General features: G+C 30.2%; 1 protein-coding gene across 2 annotated transcripts; it reads right to left on the bottom strand.

Annotated features, from left to right (window-relative positions):
• Positions 1-4,390: 4,390 nt before the first annotated feature.
• LOC112727938 (disease resistance protein RPV1) lies at positions 4,391-14,912 on the bottom strand. 2 transcript variants are annotated; one of them, XM_025777889.3, is made up of 7 exons: positions 14,250-14,912; positions 7,771-8,869; positions 7,372-7,647; positions 6,417-7,190; positions 5,175-5,636; positions 4,831-4,956; positions 4,391-4,713 (listed from the first exon to the last, which is right to left on the bottom strand). In XM_025777889.3, exons 1-6 carry the CDS (start codon positions 14,717-14,719, stop codon positions 4,843-4,845), a joined length of 3,195 nt encoding a protein of 1,064 aa, XP_025633674.1. In that variant the 5' UTR covers positions 14,720-14,912; the 3' UTR covers positions 4,391-4,713; positions 4,831-4,842. The 2 variants fall into 2 exon arrangements, with proteins under 2 accessions (XP_025633674.1, XP_025633676.1); XM_025777891.3 differs by having other exon boundaries at positions 4,391-4,651.
• Between the last annotated feature and the right edge of the window lie 1,523 nt (positions 14,913-16,435).

The following is a 16,435-nucleotide window of genomic DNA, read 5'->3' as shown; positions in this document are numbered from 1 at the left end:
TGCTTCTACTTCTAGTACTGATAGCATGCCACCAATTACTAATGGTTTTGGTGCTAATTATGTAGGACCAACTGATATAAATGAAAGTTCTTCAAGTGTCGATGATAATATTGATGATGATGTTGCTGCCATTGGAGATGAAAATGTAAGTAATGATCTCTATGTTGTAATCAAATTGGGTTGGTCTAGTGGTTAGCTCACTAGTCCGTTTAAATAAGTGTGGGGGTTCGAATCCCGTCTTGTATATGCAGCAACCTATTGACCAGCGACAAACCCTTAAATGAAGGTCAGTACCATGACGAATTAGTCTTTGGTCTTGACGGCTGGAGAATACCGTGAAAAACAAAAAAAAAAGGTCTCTATGTCGCTGTGGTGGTACAAAGTCAGCAAGTTGAAGCCATGTCAACCACCAAGACATTTGAGTCAAAGTCCACAGGACTTATTCCCTTAGTTCAGGTATGAAAGGATATATAATAGTAGTCACACTAGTATTAATTTCATGTGAAATTTTTGAATGATTTAATATTGATTTGTTTTAAACAACTATTTAGAAACATTAACACATACACACTCATTTAAAACTTAAATCCCAAATTTATTGGTTAATTTTTCTAATTATTTAATTATTTTCTTGTACAGATCCCTCTTGATGCTAATATATATTCTGAGCTTACTTTGACTAAGGAGACAACAGAAAAAAAAAACATGAAACAATCAACATTTCCCACTCAGCTACGGACCTTCATGTTGATCCTACATCATCAGCCACCACCATAATACCTATTATGGTTGCAGAAGAAGATGAGCTTCATGAAGATAGTGATTTGCTTATTGCAGAGTTGGATAAAACATTGTCAGAGAGCTACTTTCTGTACCCTAGTCCTGGATCATTAGAACTTCAAAGTCTCTCTGTGATTTCAATCTTTCAAAAAATGCAACTTCTTTTGGATAATGAACTAGAAGCCTTGGTAGGAGACGTTAACATCAAGAATCAGCTTCTTGGCTATGTGGCTCAATTAGGCCAAATAATAGAGTCATCACAAGTTTCTAAAGATCTTCACTCTTTGGTTAATGAGATTAGTCATTTCTATGAAGATTTTCACAATGATTTTCCACTTGTTCAAGAAGTGTTAGACAGTCATCAAAGATTGATCGACTCAAAGAATGGACTTCAAGAGAAGTTAAAAGCGGCTGAGGCCAAACAGGGACACTTTTCTGCTTCAATTTCTAAAGGAAAAGAAAAGGTCAATGAGATGTCAAAAAAAATCAATGAATTGGAGGTGAAACTAAAAGCCTTGCATGAGAAGAGGAATAGGTTACAATTCAATGTGAAACGTTGTGAGTTTGAATCTATAAACATCAATAAGAATTTGGAAACTTTGATAAAAGAGAATGAAGAGGTTGTGAGCACTCTCAAAGAATCAGAATCTGCAATCAGAAAGGCTGAGTTGTCAAAGCAGAGTTATGAGAGGAAGCTAGCAGTCTTGAAGCAAGCTCTTTATGGCAACACTAGACATTAGAATTTTCTTCAATTTTGTAATAACTAGAGTGAGACCCGCACAATGCACGGAGAGGTAGATTATTTATACTATATAGTATATTTTAATAAATATTATATTAAAAATATTTTAGAGAACATATTATAAATAGATTTTGAATTTATTTATTTTTAAAAAAGACATAGGTTATTTATATTAGAGTTATACAAAACTGCATTTTTTTTTTCATTTTTTGATTTGCATTAATGGCTACACTTTGTCTTTTTTTGCGATTTTTTTGTTTGTAAATAATGAAAAAATAAATGAATGAGAATGAAAAACATATAAAAATGTTATATTAAATTTAAGGAATTTTTTACAATTAGTATAAGAGATTAAGAAATGAAGAGTAGTAAGAGTCTTAATATGTATAAGTTGTAGAATTTGAATATTTGTAACTGAAATTTTTTATAATTATTATTATGACACTTTTAATGTATGTTTATTGCATTTAATTAGTACTTGATGTTTCAATTGAATAATAATAGATAAGAGTTTTTTGTTTTAATTTTTTTAAAACATTTTACTAAATAGTGATTGGTTGATTTTCATCTAGCAATTTTGGGTATTAACTCTTCCGGTCTGTCATTACCACTGCAAATCCTTCTACAACAAAGAGAATAAGACATGGTCAAAGAATGATAATCCATTCTAAGTAAATTGTGGAATCAACACTGCACATGTGGAATAATAATTTGAAAAAGAGAAACACGTAATGTAAATTGTGAAAGAAGTACTCTACATGTAAAATAACAATTTATAATTTGATGATGAAATATTGCAATCGATAGTATATAGGGAGCAATAATTTTAAATGCACATTAATTTTGGTTGTGAGTGTTGAACAGAACCGTTTACAAAAGAGGAATACATAAACTTGTGCTACTTGCAATGAGTTCACAATTAAAATGTTATTATTTATAACAAATAAATAGGGCTATTGAAAATGATATTGAACAATGAGAAGAGTAAACGGCAAAGTTGAAAATCTTTAGAAAGATAACAAATTTTCTACGCTGGTCTGAGACCCAGAATCGAGCTCCGGAGAACCGTTTACAAAAGGGGAATACATAAACTTGTGCTACTTGTAATGAGTTCACAATTAAAATGTTATTATTTATAGCAAATAAATAAGGCTATTGAAAATGATATTGAACAATGAGGAGAATAAACGGCAAAGTTTGAAATCTTTAGGAAGATACCTGAGACAAATTTCCTACGTTGGCGGTGCCAAATGGTGACGTTGGTCTGAGACCCAGAATCGAGCTCTGGCAGGAGAACCGCAAGAGGAGGAATAGAGTTTGCCCTGGTTTCTGCAATTTATGCAATGCGGCTCCGCCGGAAATGGACATCGCGATCTACAATTTGTTTTGAGGAAAAAACAATGGCTTATGAGACCGGAAGAGGATGGAGGAAATAGGATGGGACCGGAAGAGGATGGAGGAAATAGAATCTTGGTACGGAGAGGTGCTAAGAGGGTGAAGGTTTGAGAAAGGTAATAAACTCTTTAGTTTTGAGAGCTTTTTGTTGGGGTAAATGCTAATTTGTGTTTTTGTTGTTTTAGAAATAAGGATTGATTTGGAAAAAGTTAATTTGTTGGTTTTTATTGTGTTTTTTATTTGTTTTTTGTGTTTTTTTTATGTGAAAATAAAAGTTGATTTGGCAAGATTTGAGTGGTGGATTCTAAAATTTTGCCAAGTAAGTGTTGGTGCTGACATGGTGTTAGTAGAAGAAGAGAAATAACTTAAAAATAATGTGGGTAAGGCTCAGTTTGGGTAACTAACTTAATTAAGCTCCTTTTGATAAAATAACTTAAACAATAAATGACTCTGTTAAAAGTAACTTATAAATAAGTTATTTTGTGTTTGGATTTTTAAATCTAAAAGTGCTTATTTTAAAGAAATGTAATGAAAAGTAGAAATATTATGAGAGAAGTCATTTTTTTTTAACTTCTCTATAAGCTCCAAAATAGCTTCTTAGAAAGTTGCAATTTGATTTTGAAAATTGCACCCGATATTAATACTACTACTTTTCATAAATCAAAAGTTAAAAAAAGCTACTCTTAGAGTTTCCCAAACGGACCCTAAATCTATGTACCTACTTTTATATATTAAGAATAGAAGAATAGATTAGAACACTTAATATTAATCAAAAAGTTATAGACTTGTGTTGGCATATAGTGTGCAAACTGATATATATAACACAGTTAGTTAAGAAATGGCTCAAGACAAATTTTAAAGGCATACTCACTAATTCTTGATCACCGCAAACACCAGCGCCTCCTCGAACCCTTGCTCATTCACTCTTGCTCTCAACTGTCAAAACTTTCACAATTGTTTCCACTCACACATAAAAAATCCTGACATCATTCACTCACTCAGACCCATAATCACCCAAGCTCTCATTTAAATTCTCATTCTTTCTACAAAAGTAAGACTCCTAATCAATTACTCAATTTGATTCAGACATTCAAAATTCTTAATTTCGAACATCCAAAACCAACAAATTACTTTATGCCTCAGTCTTTCTTGAAGAATGCAAGACACACCAATACTTCTAGTCTTCTACATTGAGATCTAGAAAGTCACAACAAACTTCATCGATTATCTTCTTTTTTTTTTTCTCTATTTTTTTTCTTTGGTCAGAATGAACTTCATCATTTAAGTGGGTTGTAAAAGTTAAAACCCATAGCAGAAAACTCAAAATCAAAACATAGAAACAAGATATTGCTTTGACTTTTTGTTGATGACAAACAACAACACTGAATTCTCATTTCTCAAACAGGTATAGGTTTGTACCGTGTAATGGTGCTATCTTGTTCGTTTGTGAGATAGGCTCAAAAACATAACATAGATATAAGTTAAAAAAGGGAAATTATTATTTGGATTTGCAACAGTTGTTAAATTCTATTTAAACAACGGCAGAAGTGTTAGTGAACAAAAGGAAAAGGAATAATTACAAAATGAAGAAAATTCTAATGCTTAATGCTGCCAAGAGCTCTTTTCAACAACTATTTTTTTTTTCCTTTTAAAGGTCACATAACAGATCAAATTTTGAGTGTTTTCATAGCAAGCTACCTTCCTCTTTAATTTCTTCATGATACTTCTGGTCTACTACAATAGAAATGGAAAAGTCTTCTCATGATTTGAAAATTTGATGCATCCATGTCTGCAAACTTTAAAGCTATGTAGTAAAAACAAAAATTCTAAGACATGGAAAACAAAACATATTTTTGTTGATGAAGAAAATGATTCTATACATATTTGAGGAAGCAGCAGTTATAGGTTGGTACCTTAAAATGAGGTTACCTTCTTCGTTTGTCAGATAGGCAATGTTTCCAAATTAGAAAACCAGCAACACCAATCCAGAACAGCGGCGAGACCAGAACAGAGGCGAGAGACAAAGGTCCATGAAATCTCTAAGCTCACAAAGAAGTAAAGAAAATGGTTTGTACTGGTTGAAGCAATTCAGCATGTCAAACATGTTTAACTACTAGAATCACTAGTTCATGGATTGTTAAATTATTTTTGGATTACAAATTAAAAAACTAATGCCAATTGGTATAAAATCATCTCCTCTCATTAACCATGAAATAACACATTATTGAATGAGTATGATAGGGTTAGAACTACTCACATTTTTAGCTCTGCCAAAACTAATAACATTCTTATCTTCTGGCATATCGGTAGCATCCCTATCTTCATTATTTGGCTCACCATATATGAGATAAACTGTTGTCTTCTTCACAACAAATTCTGTCCCATAAACAACAATCACAATCTCAACTCTGTCTCCGGGTTCCAAACTTGAAATTATGCTTTGCCACTCCTCATCTTCAAGAGAAGCTAGTGTGTCACACTTATACACTTGAATGGTAGATTTTGTGTAATTTATTATCAACACATTCTTGAGACATTTTAGTGAGATGGTGTCCGCAGAAGAAGAATACACAATGCACATTGTCATTGTCTTCAAGTCACGTCCATTCCCGTGAGGGACATTGAAAATTATAGAAGCACCATCAGAATTGAAGGTCAACCAATCAGGATAATTGTCACCCGGCAACAAATAATTGTCATGCTCATTGGTGCTCAATTTCTGAAAAGAAAAATTCATAAAATCTTAAATCAATAATTAATTAAATAATTAAAAAAATGATGTTCTAATGTCTGAATTCTTGTTGCTAATTAAAAAGAGAGGCACTAGATTTGGTTCCAAAATAGAATCTACCTTATGATAAAATCTCTATATGTAAGAAAGACGTGTGAAATCTTAAATAAGAGGAAACATCCTCTATATATCTATCATTTCTATAATCATACACCAAAATAAAAGGGTAAATGGTCAAATTAGTTCCTGAAAGATCATTCGTTCTTTAAATTGGTCCCCGAAAGATTTTTTTAATCAAATTTTTCCTTTAAAGATTTTAAATTAATCATGTTGGTCCTTCTGTTGCTTTGTTTGTTGATGGTGTCAAAATTTACTAATGTGACCCATTAAATGACACTCTAACATACACCTGGGTATCTTAATTGACTATTAACATAGTAAGTTTATGAAATTAGATCAAATCAAAACCTAATTGTGAGGAGAATTTGAGGCATGGAAATCTCTCAATTTGGAGTTGATTTTATCTAATTTCATAAACTAATAATCTTAATAGTCAATTAAGACTTCTAAGTGTGTGTTGGGATATCAATTAACGTGTCACATTAGCAAATTTTGACACCATCAACAAACAAAGTGGTGGGAAGACTAACATGACTAATTTAATTTCTTTAAAGGACGGATTTGATTAAAAAAATATTTCATGGCAGAAATGCTGTTGGTAACGTAGCGGGATTGTAAACGTTATTAAAATAAATTCAAGAGAGATACCTGAAAAACTCTCTCTCTAAGAATGTTGCTGACTTGGTTCTTGACTCCCACTTCAATTAGAAGAGACTTGACTAATCCATTCATTTGAAATTGATTGCAAATACTAATTATGGATGAACTTCCCATGTTTGAGACTTGTGATGTAGTTGGTGTTGCTTCTAATTCATTGTAATATGTTGCATATAGAGTGTCCAAAATTCTTGCAATACCTTCAGCTAGTTGAAAATCTGAGTTGCACTCCACTTGCAAACTTCGAAGCTTTCCTACATCTGAGGAAACAAGTTCCAAATCCATACATGTTTCAACTTGAGATGAGAAATTATTTGTTGGTGACATCCATGACCAAATGAGAGAAGGAAACACATCACGTGAGAATCCTTCATAACCACACAAAGAAACATATCCAATGCTTTTTGATCTTACTATTGAAAATGGCACTTGTGTTATTGCAGTCTTGTCTGCAATCAAAGTTACCAAGGATTCCATTTGGTCCAAATCATTTTCCAATTTATCAATCATTGAGCATCCCGAAATAATGAGAGTTTTCAGAGATTTCAACTTATAGAAACTTCTTGGAAGGTTATGAAGGCTTGTGCAATCTTCCAAATTGATCAAAAGAATGTATTTGAGATGTTCAATGGTTTCTGAAATTGCAGTCAAACGTGGACAGTCGTTGAGTAACAGCTTTTCAAGATTAGGCAAGTATGAGAAGTTAGGGGTTTGTGTCAAGTGCTGAGAATGGCTAAGATTGAGAATTTTTAACCTCTCAAGGAACTGAAAGAAAGAAAGAAAGAAAGAAAGAACTCAGATAAATTATGAAAGAAGTTTGTTTGTGAAAGCATGACCAACCTAAAAGCATAGCTTAAGTCCTATACATTAAAATAGCATTACCATGAGAACCTTAAATCAAGATAAATATATTGAAATAAGTTTGAGAAATATTCAAAATTTATACCTTTGGCTCTTTCCACACTAATTTGAGACTGCTAGATTCTAACTCAATGGAAACTAAGCTTGTTTGAGAAAAGTTTGAAGGCATATATTTCAAAGGAAATCCATGCCAGTAAAGCCATCTTAGATCTTTTGAAATATATTCAAAATCTCCACCAAGTTGTACACCTGCAAGTTGAAGCAATCTGAGTTTCTTCATCTCCTTAAATGCTTCAGTCTTCAAACAAATTGTATCAGTTCTTGTCAACTTCAAAGTTAGTCCCTCAATAGCATTTGTACCCTGTAAAATAAACAAGACAGAATTATATCAGAAACCAAATAAGTACAACAACGAAATCAAATATTATGTTCATTTAGCTTTCTTCAGTGATTTCATAAACAATAAAATGCATGTAGGTCTTACAATATGTTTTTGTAGCACTTCAAGCACTTCCTTCTGCAACCATAACCTGCTACGCCCCTCTGGCTCCTTCGGATATTTCTCACGGACAATTTCTCTTCCCATATCTCGCAGCAAATCATGCATTCCAAGTTTGTTATTTTTATCAACCGTCACAAGACTTCGGTCTACAAGAGTGCTTATTCCAACTTCAGCATCATATTCATCTAAAATATTTATGACTTCATTTCGATCCATCCCAATAAAGAAGAATGCTATATCAAGAAAAGTCTCTTTTTCGGTATCATCACTTAAGTTATCAAAACTTATTCTTAGTTTTCTGTGTATTTCATGATTGGGAATTCTTGTAAGTTTCTCCAGTACACTTTCCCACAACTTTTTCTTCTTATTGAACAATAAGGATCCAATAACTTCATGAGCTAGGGGTAATCCTCCACAATATGCAACTACCTTTGTAGCAAGTTCAAGAAAATCTTTTTGAGGACTTTTTTCTTTGAATGCATGCCAAGTAAAATGCTCAAAAGATTCATCATCGTCCATAATTGACATCCTAGATATGTGATCAGCTTGAAACACTTTGAGTAAGTGCTCATTTCTTGTTGTGATGATTATTCTACTACCAGGACTAAACCATTCGCGACTCCCACATAAAGCTCTTAGTTGGTCTAATTCATCAACATCATCAAGTATAAGGAGTAACCTTTTCCCAGGAAGCCTTTCCTGTAATATAAACTTTCCTGATTCAATGTTATGTATCTTTATCTTTGTTGTTTTGTAGATATCAGAAAGAAGTCGTTCTTGTAAATAAACCCGGTTAGTGCTTTGCTTCCAAGATTCTCTAATATCTGGAAGGAAGCAATGGCCTTCAAAACGACGATGAATTTGATTGTAAATGGCTTTGGCAATAGTTGTTTTTCCAATTCCTCCAATTCCCAAAATTCCTAATATCAAAACCTTCTCTGATTGTTGCAAGTTTAAGAGATTGATCACATGTTCCACACGAGATTCTAACCCAACAGGATATTGAGCAACAAACAAGAGTGTATTGCCTATGAACCTAGTGATTTCTTTAACAATCGTATTGATTTCCTCAGCTTCATTCCTACAAAAATTAATTGAACAAAAGGCTTCCGAGCAACTTATTATAAAACTGTTATTATTATTTTCAAACATAGATCATACAAGCAATTTTATTATGTATGTTGCAATTACTTTTGGTATTTTTTTATTATAAAAGAAGAATCTATTCTTAGTATATAAAAGTAGATGGATAAGTTTATCTAAATTACTTTTAAGACTCTCTTACTAATGCCATGTCAGCAACATCACTTCCTTGGCAAAATTTTAGAATTAACCATTTAATTTTTGCCAAATCAACTATTATATCTCTAAATCAGCAAAAAAAATAAAATATACAAAAAAAAATCTAGAAATTCAGTGTCTAACCAAATTTCTATTCTTAATATATAAAAGTAGATAGATAAATTTACCCACATTACTTTTAAGACATGTTTCTGCTCCTACTAATGTCATGTCTGTAACATCGCTTGCTTGACAAAATTTTAGAATCAACCATTCAATTTTTGCCAAATCAACTATTATATCTCCAAATCAGTAAAAAAAATAAAATATACAAAAAAAATTTAGAAATTTAGTGTCTAACCAAATTTGTAATCTACAAAGATATTGAATCCATATTTCTATATTTATTATATCTTACCGTTATAAACAATACAATAAATTTATAACCCCAATAATTAATTTCTATAAATAACTCATTAAATATAATAAACATCCATATTACAAATGTCATAATAATATTATTAATCATAATAAAGTTTACGTTATAAATATTCAAATTCCATACTATTTGACCTACTTATATAACTCTCTTATCACTATTCCTTCAAATAAGTTTAGCACAAGAAATTTATTTTCGAACTACACAACATCTCAAACTTACTCAATAGAACATCATTTTTTGGACAATATCACAAAACAAGACAATTGGTTTATCAAAGTTTGCGTGGTTCGTCTATGGAAAACATTAACACCCACAAATGAAGACGAGCCTCTTTGCTTAGAAATGATTATATTAGATGAAAAGGAGGCAACTACATTTGTGACACATGAAATCAAACACCACAATATCCAACAATAAGGTAACTCTATATACTCTTCATAATCTCATCTACAAATTATTAGTTACTAACCAAATACTTATTTCAGATCAAAGTGCTACAACAATTTTTGTACTATTGGATGGCGACGAAAAAAAATTGTTGGGCACAATTGCTTCAAATCTAATGACACTCCAAAAAAGTAATGACACTGAAGCACCACCCCAATTGAAAAATTTGTGCAACCTCACACTTATATTTGAAGTCAAAGCAAATTATTTTAATCTCAAAAAAGGTTCTCAACAATTCACTGTTACCAAGACATTTATTCCAATAAAAAACACTGAATTTCAACACATATTACAACAAATAAAACAGGTAATACTCCAAAAAAAATTCACTTATTCAATACATCATTTTTATTTCTAATTTAAATTATTCATTGATTATAGGAACCAACTTCGCCAACACTAATATCATCAGGCGAAGATCACATACCCATCAAGAAATTAAGGAGAAAGAAAATCATACAAATTCAAGACACATTTTCAAAAAAAGAACATACATGCAAAGATGGAACAAACAACACAATAGAAGTGCATACAACTCAACAATTCAGAAGAACATGCATTCACAAGAACCTACGACAGAAAGAAGAAAGCAACAACTCTAACAACCACCAATAAAAAAAAGGAAGACGAATACCATATAAAAAGACTAAGTCCATCAACTAAAACAAATACAAAAATCAAACCATCAAATAAAAATATCACTTTATACAATTTTAATATCTAAATCTTTTGTACTACAAATTATTTTAAATAAAATATATTTTAAATTTAATTTTAATTTACACATATTTAATTTAATTCTAAAAAATAAAACAATTTCTAATATTTATTATATATTATCATTAATTTACCGCCTCGCGTTCTAATTTTATTGATATGAGAAGCAAGGTAATACATGATAGTGTATGAGTTCTTTTGTATAAAAGCCACACACATAAAAGATTCTAGTATAATAATGCATAAAAGTAGTGTTATAGCAAGTTAATGCCCCCTGAATTTTTATCTTTTGTATGAATTTGTTATGTCATCACTAAAATTATTTTGTGACAACAACATACAAAAATTCTATCCACATGTTCACCTTTAAGATATCATAGTAAAGGTAATGTTATAATGAAGAGTGAAGTTTTGGTGAAGAGCCAAGATTAATTTTTTTTAATAAAGAAAAATTCCACAAAAAAATTTTGTCATGTGTAATGTATATATTTTTTTCTTTTTTATAAATTTTATAAAAGTCTTTACTCTTTATCCAATTTTACTCTTCACAAAAAAAAAATTCATAAAACATAACATTTATATAACCAATCTAACATCAATCTCATAATTTCTCACTTCAATTTTCCAATTATATAAAAATTATATTATAAAAAAATGTTGATTCATATATTAAATCTCTAAATTCTAGTATTGTATGTACTCTTTGAAAACAAACTTCATTTTATAAAATCTGTTTTATTATCTATTATAGTATATAAAAGAATTATAACAAGCTAAGCTACTAAATTACTAAGTATATAAAAACTAAACTTTTTGTGTATATTCATACATGAGTGGCATTAAGAAAAGATAAATTTCATTTTTTCTTTATTTGTCATACTAAAATACCTAGAATTCAGCTATGTCCATTATTGAGCAGTAATTTTTAAATTAATATTTAAAAAGATCATTTAGGCTTATACAAAATATGTAAGAATATTTGTATCTGGAGTAACATTTATTAATATATTTTTAAAATTGGACTAAATAATCTTATTAAAAAATTGACTAAACTATTTTAGAGTGCTTTAATTTTTAATAAAAAAATTCTCATGATGCGCGAATTTAAATTTAGTTATCAATAAAATATCGTTCGTAGAACCTAACTAGTAGTAGTAAATAGATTCAATCATGTTAATACTTAATAGAACATGGGTCACCTGATTGTTTTGATTAAAAAGTCAATTTAACTGGTCAATTAAAAGATTGGTAAAAAGTCATTAAAAAAGTAATTTTTTTTGAAAAATATAATTTACAGTTTTAGACATATATAAGTAGGGTATAGTAATTATATTTAGAGCAAGTAACAATTAAATTTTTAAAAATTTTGAGAAAAAATTAATTAGTCTTTGAAAAAAAATACTAGATAAGTCCTTTAAAATAATAAATAATAGATATGTATGTCCTTTTATTAATAAATAGTATGAAACGAAACGAAAATATTTCGTTATCTACAGTGATATGTTTTATTGCTGTCACATAAGCATAAAACCATATAATTTAGACAATATAATATTTATTATCTTTTAAGTTTTGATAATTTTTATCAACTACTCTCTATTTATCATAAATCTTCCTCCTCCCTCCCTTCCGCCCTTTAATAATTTTAGAGTGAACCTCACCCGGTCTTTAACAATTTCACGAAACTCCTCTCCGTCCCTTAACAAAAGCATAATCCCATCACAATGCCTATCCATTACATTCTGGCCCTTCCATCAAAGTTTCCGTCAATAAGAGGAGTATAACTCCAACCTAGTCCCTAATCATCACCAATATCTACTACCATTCTCTGCATTCTCTCTTTCTCCTCTCCATCATTTTTGTCCACCATCATTACCAACATCCATTACCATTCTATGTTTTTGCTACACCACTTCACTGCCGTCATTCTTCTTCTTTTTGACCGAACCAAAACCATGAAGCCATATCTCTCCCCCTACTTCACTTATCACCATCGGCAATTCCAGCGTCGCTAGGACTACCCTCTCTCTCTCTCTTTTTTCTCCTTATTCTCACAATCCCTCTCTCACTAGCTTGTTCTTGTCTTTATTTGGTTTCACACTAAATCTCAAATTTGCATCTCAAGTAGAAAATTCTACATCGAACAAATTAAACACCGATGTACTCCATAATCACTAAATCACTCTTTCACATAAAAATTGATACTTTAAATAAATATCTATATTCAATCATCAAAATTTAGAAAAGGACAACTCATAAGACCATATCCCAAATTAAATTTAAGTATTTAAACAAATAAAATTATTCAATTAAAAAGAAGTGACAGCGGGTTAGTAAGAAAGAGGAGGAGAAAGTGACACTAAATTAATGTAGCAAAGAATAGAGAATGATAGTGGATGTTAATAATGATAGTAACTGAAAATGATGTTGAGGAGAAAGAAAGAGGAGAGTTAGTATATTTTTTGGCCTCTTATTTAGTTATATTTTTTTATGTTAGTCCTCTTCAAACGAAAATTCTAGCTCCGCCTCTAATCACATATCTATTATTTGTTATAGTAGAAAATCAAGTTAATATGTTTTTTTCTGTGATTAATTAATCCAAAATTAAAATTTTTAAAACTTAATTGTCATTTTATTTTTATTTTTATTTTTAATAGTTTTTCTTTTGGAAAACCTCCTTCGTTGTGTTAATCGAAACAGCCGTAAAGATCCTTTTGTTTTAGCAATAAAATAAAAGTATCTGAAAAAAAAAAAGCAGATATAATAATTATATTTAGTTAAAATTTAGTCAAATTTCTAAATATTTAAATTTCTAGCTTTACCAACTCAAAATCAATTAGATAATATGTTCAATTCGATGTTTAAGAAAAATATATGTATTCGTTTAAAAATTAAAAAATATGATTTACCCGATCAGTGGGTTAGATTTTAAATTTCTATCATTTATATAAAATATAAATATAACAAAATGAAAAGTTAAAATTTGCTGTTTAAGTCTCACACAAATATAAATGAAACTGCTACAATTTTTTTATTGTAGTGTAAATTAAGTGGCATATTGGTAATTCTTTAAAATAATTATATTCATGTAATTAATTTTAAAACTAGTGATAATTAAGTAGAGAGATCTTCTTTTGATGTATTTACAATGACAGCTAGTTTTAATTTAGGACTCGTTAGAAAGAAAACAAAAAAAAACACCATAAAAAAACACAATTTAAAATTCTGATTTCTGAGCTAGAATTTTTACTTTCGACTAATTATTGTACTTTTTCATGTCTATACTAAAAGAAAAATATGAGATACCAATTTATTATTTGTCAATTTATTATCAATAATAATTAATTATTATATTTTAAATATATATATAAAAATTTAAAAAATATATTTGTAAAGATATTTTTATTAGATATCATTATAAAAAAATATTTTTACCAGACACATCTATAAAGACACCTTCCATCAACCACAATTATAAATAAAAATTGTCATATAAAAATGCTGTTGCTATAATATCAGTTTAGAGTTAGACTTGTCTGCTTATAACATAGGAGTAGTATTGAAATTGAAATACCTGGAACATCGGAGATCCACCCCTGAAAAGCTACAAACTTGGCGGAGGACTGCCCTCCAAAGATTGACTTTGTCCTCTGAGAACGTTTGCAGATGCTGCCGGAAAGCTTCTCCGATAGGACCTTCCTGACGGCGTATTTTTGAAGGACTTGCATCACAGAACACCGGAATAACCCACTGACCTATGCTTCTCCGGCACTCCATTATCTTCTCCAACTCTTCCAGGCACCATGTTGAGGCAGCGTAATGTTCCGACAGAATGACCAGAGAGATTCTAGAAGCTTCTATTGCTCGAATCAGTGAGGGCGAGATCTGGTCTCCTTTCTGAAGCTCTTCATCGTCGCGGAAAACGTAGAGGCCGGCTTGAGTAAGAGAATTGTAGAGATGTGAGGCGGTTGTGCTGCGAGAGTCTTCGCCTTGGAAGCTCAAGAACACGTCGTATATCCATCTTTTCGGTTCCGAAGAAGACATGGATGTTGGAATGTAGATCAAGAAAGAAAGCAATTGATTGCTGCAGAGAGGAGGCAAAAGAGAAACGCTGTAAGCTCAAGTCCCGAAGATCACCTTTTTCTATTTTTTATTTTTTTTCGGAAAATTTGCACATCTACTCAGTAGGACCGTAAAGTCCAAAAGGTCAGTTTCTTTTTAGTAAAGTAATGTTTTAACTTTTAAGGTAGCCACTTAGACGCTCAAAACGTGTTCTTTTTTAAAATATTTTTAATTATATAAAATTCAATACATATAATTTATTAAATTATATTATTTTTATTAAAATAATATCAGATAAATTAATTTGGTTAAAAAATTAATAAATTATATCTTATATTGATTTAAATTAATATTTTTTTATAAAAAATAATTATAATATTTCTATTATAAGAATATTTTAATTATTTTTTATAATAAAATTATTGTAGTTATTTTTTATAAAAAAATATTAATTTAGATTGATTTTAGGACAATTTACTTAAATAAATAAAATGAGATAATTCTTTACCCGATTGTAATATTTGAAATTTTTTTACGTGAATGTCTTGTTTTGTTTACTATGTAAACCGTTGGAGTTAACCATGGTTTTAATATGTTCATAAACCGTGGAAGCTTTGGACTCAGCTGAAAAACTTTGAGCATAAACTATGGCTGCTCACCACGGATTATGAAGGAAAATAGGTAGTCATAAACATAAATCGTACTTGGTCATTGCGGTTTATGAAGAAAAAAGTTCTGAACATAACCCCCTGCCTACCACAGTTTATGCATAGAGAAGTATAAATACATAATCTATAGATAGTTATCACGGATAGCATTTGTGCCAAACTAAAATTGTTGCACCTTGGTGGTTGAGAGAGTTTGAGGGAGAGGTTTGAAGGTTTGAAGGTTTTTGTGACATTTGAGTGGTAGAGCCATGGAGGACGAAGCTCGCATGTATCGGCTATATTAAATTATTAATTTTAATTACACTTAAAAATGAATAATACTTTAAAAATAACTAAAAAAAAGGATAAAGTACTAAATTGGTCCCTTATGTTTGGGCGTAATTCTATTTTAGTCCTTAAGGTTTAAAGTGTTCTATTTGAATCTAAAAAAGTTTCATTTAGCATCAATTTAGTCCCACAGTGAGGTCAAAGTTAAATAATTAACGGAATGTCCCACATAACAACAGTACAAGAACAAAATCGATAATTTGGAGAACAAGTACAAGCTCCAGAGGCACAAAATCAACCATTGATGCACCAATACATTTATTTATCATTCTCTTTAGTTTTATAGAAAATATTTTATTTATATTGTAAGAAAAATAATAAATAAATGTATTGATGTATCCATGGTTGATTTCGTGCCTCGTCTGTATTGTTCTCCAAATTATCGATTTTGTTCTTGTACTGTTGTTATGTAGGACATTCTGTTAATTATTTAACTTTGACCTCACTGTGGGACTAAATTGATGCTAAATGAAACTTTTTTGAATTCAAATAAAACACTTTAAACCTTAAGAACCAAAACAGAATTACGCCCAAACATAAGAGACCAATTTAATACTTTAATTCAAAAATCTTATGTGAATCAACATGTACATAAAATATTATGTAAAAATAAGTATAAACATCAAGATAGTCAATAACTAATTATGGAAGAATAAAAAGAGTAAAAAATAATTTTAAATTCTAAGAGTTGAAATAGTAAAAA

This window comes from Arachis hypogaea, chromosome 12, assembly GCF_003086295.3.
Source record: "Arachis hypogaea cultivar Tifrunner chromosome 12, arahy.Tifrunner.gnm2.J5K5, whole genome shotgun sequence".
Taxonomy (NCBI): Eukaryota; Viridiplantae; Streptophyta; class Magnoliopsida; order Fabales; family Fabaceae; genus Arachis; species Arachis hypogaea.
This window is presented reverse-complemented; position numbering and strand designations above follow the sequence as displayed.

Bases quoted from the DNA above. Each gene is read 5' to 3' on its own strand.
- LOC112727938 (XM_025777889.3), bottom strand. From the start codon at position 14,719: ATGTCTTCTTCGGAACCGAAAAGATGGATATACGACGTGTTCTTGAGC. The intron at 8,870-14,249 runs GTATTTCAATTT...TAATTTTTGTAG, and splicing joins GTGGATCTCCGATGTTCCAG to GAATGAAGCTGAGGAAATCA. The intron at 5,637-6,416 runs GTATCTCTCTTG...TTTTCTTTTCAG, and splicing joins TTAGAGAGAGAGTTTTTCAG to AAATTGAGCACCAATGAGCA.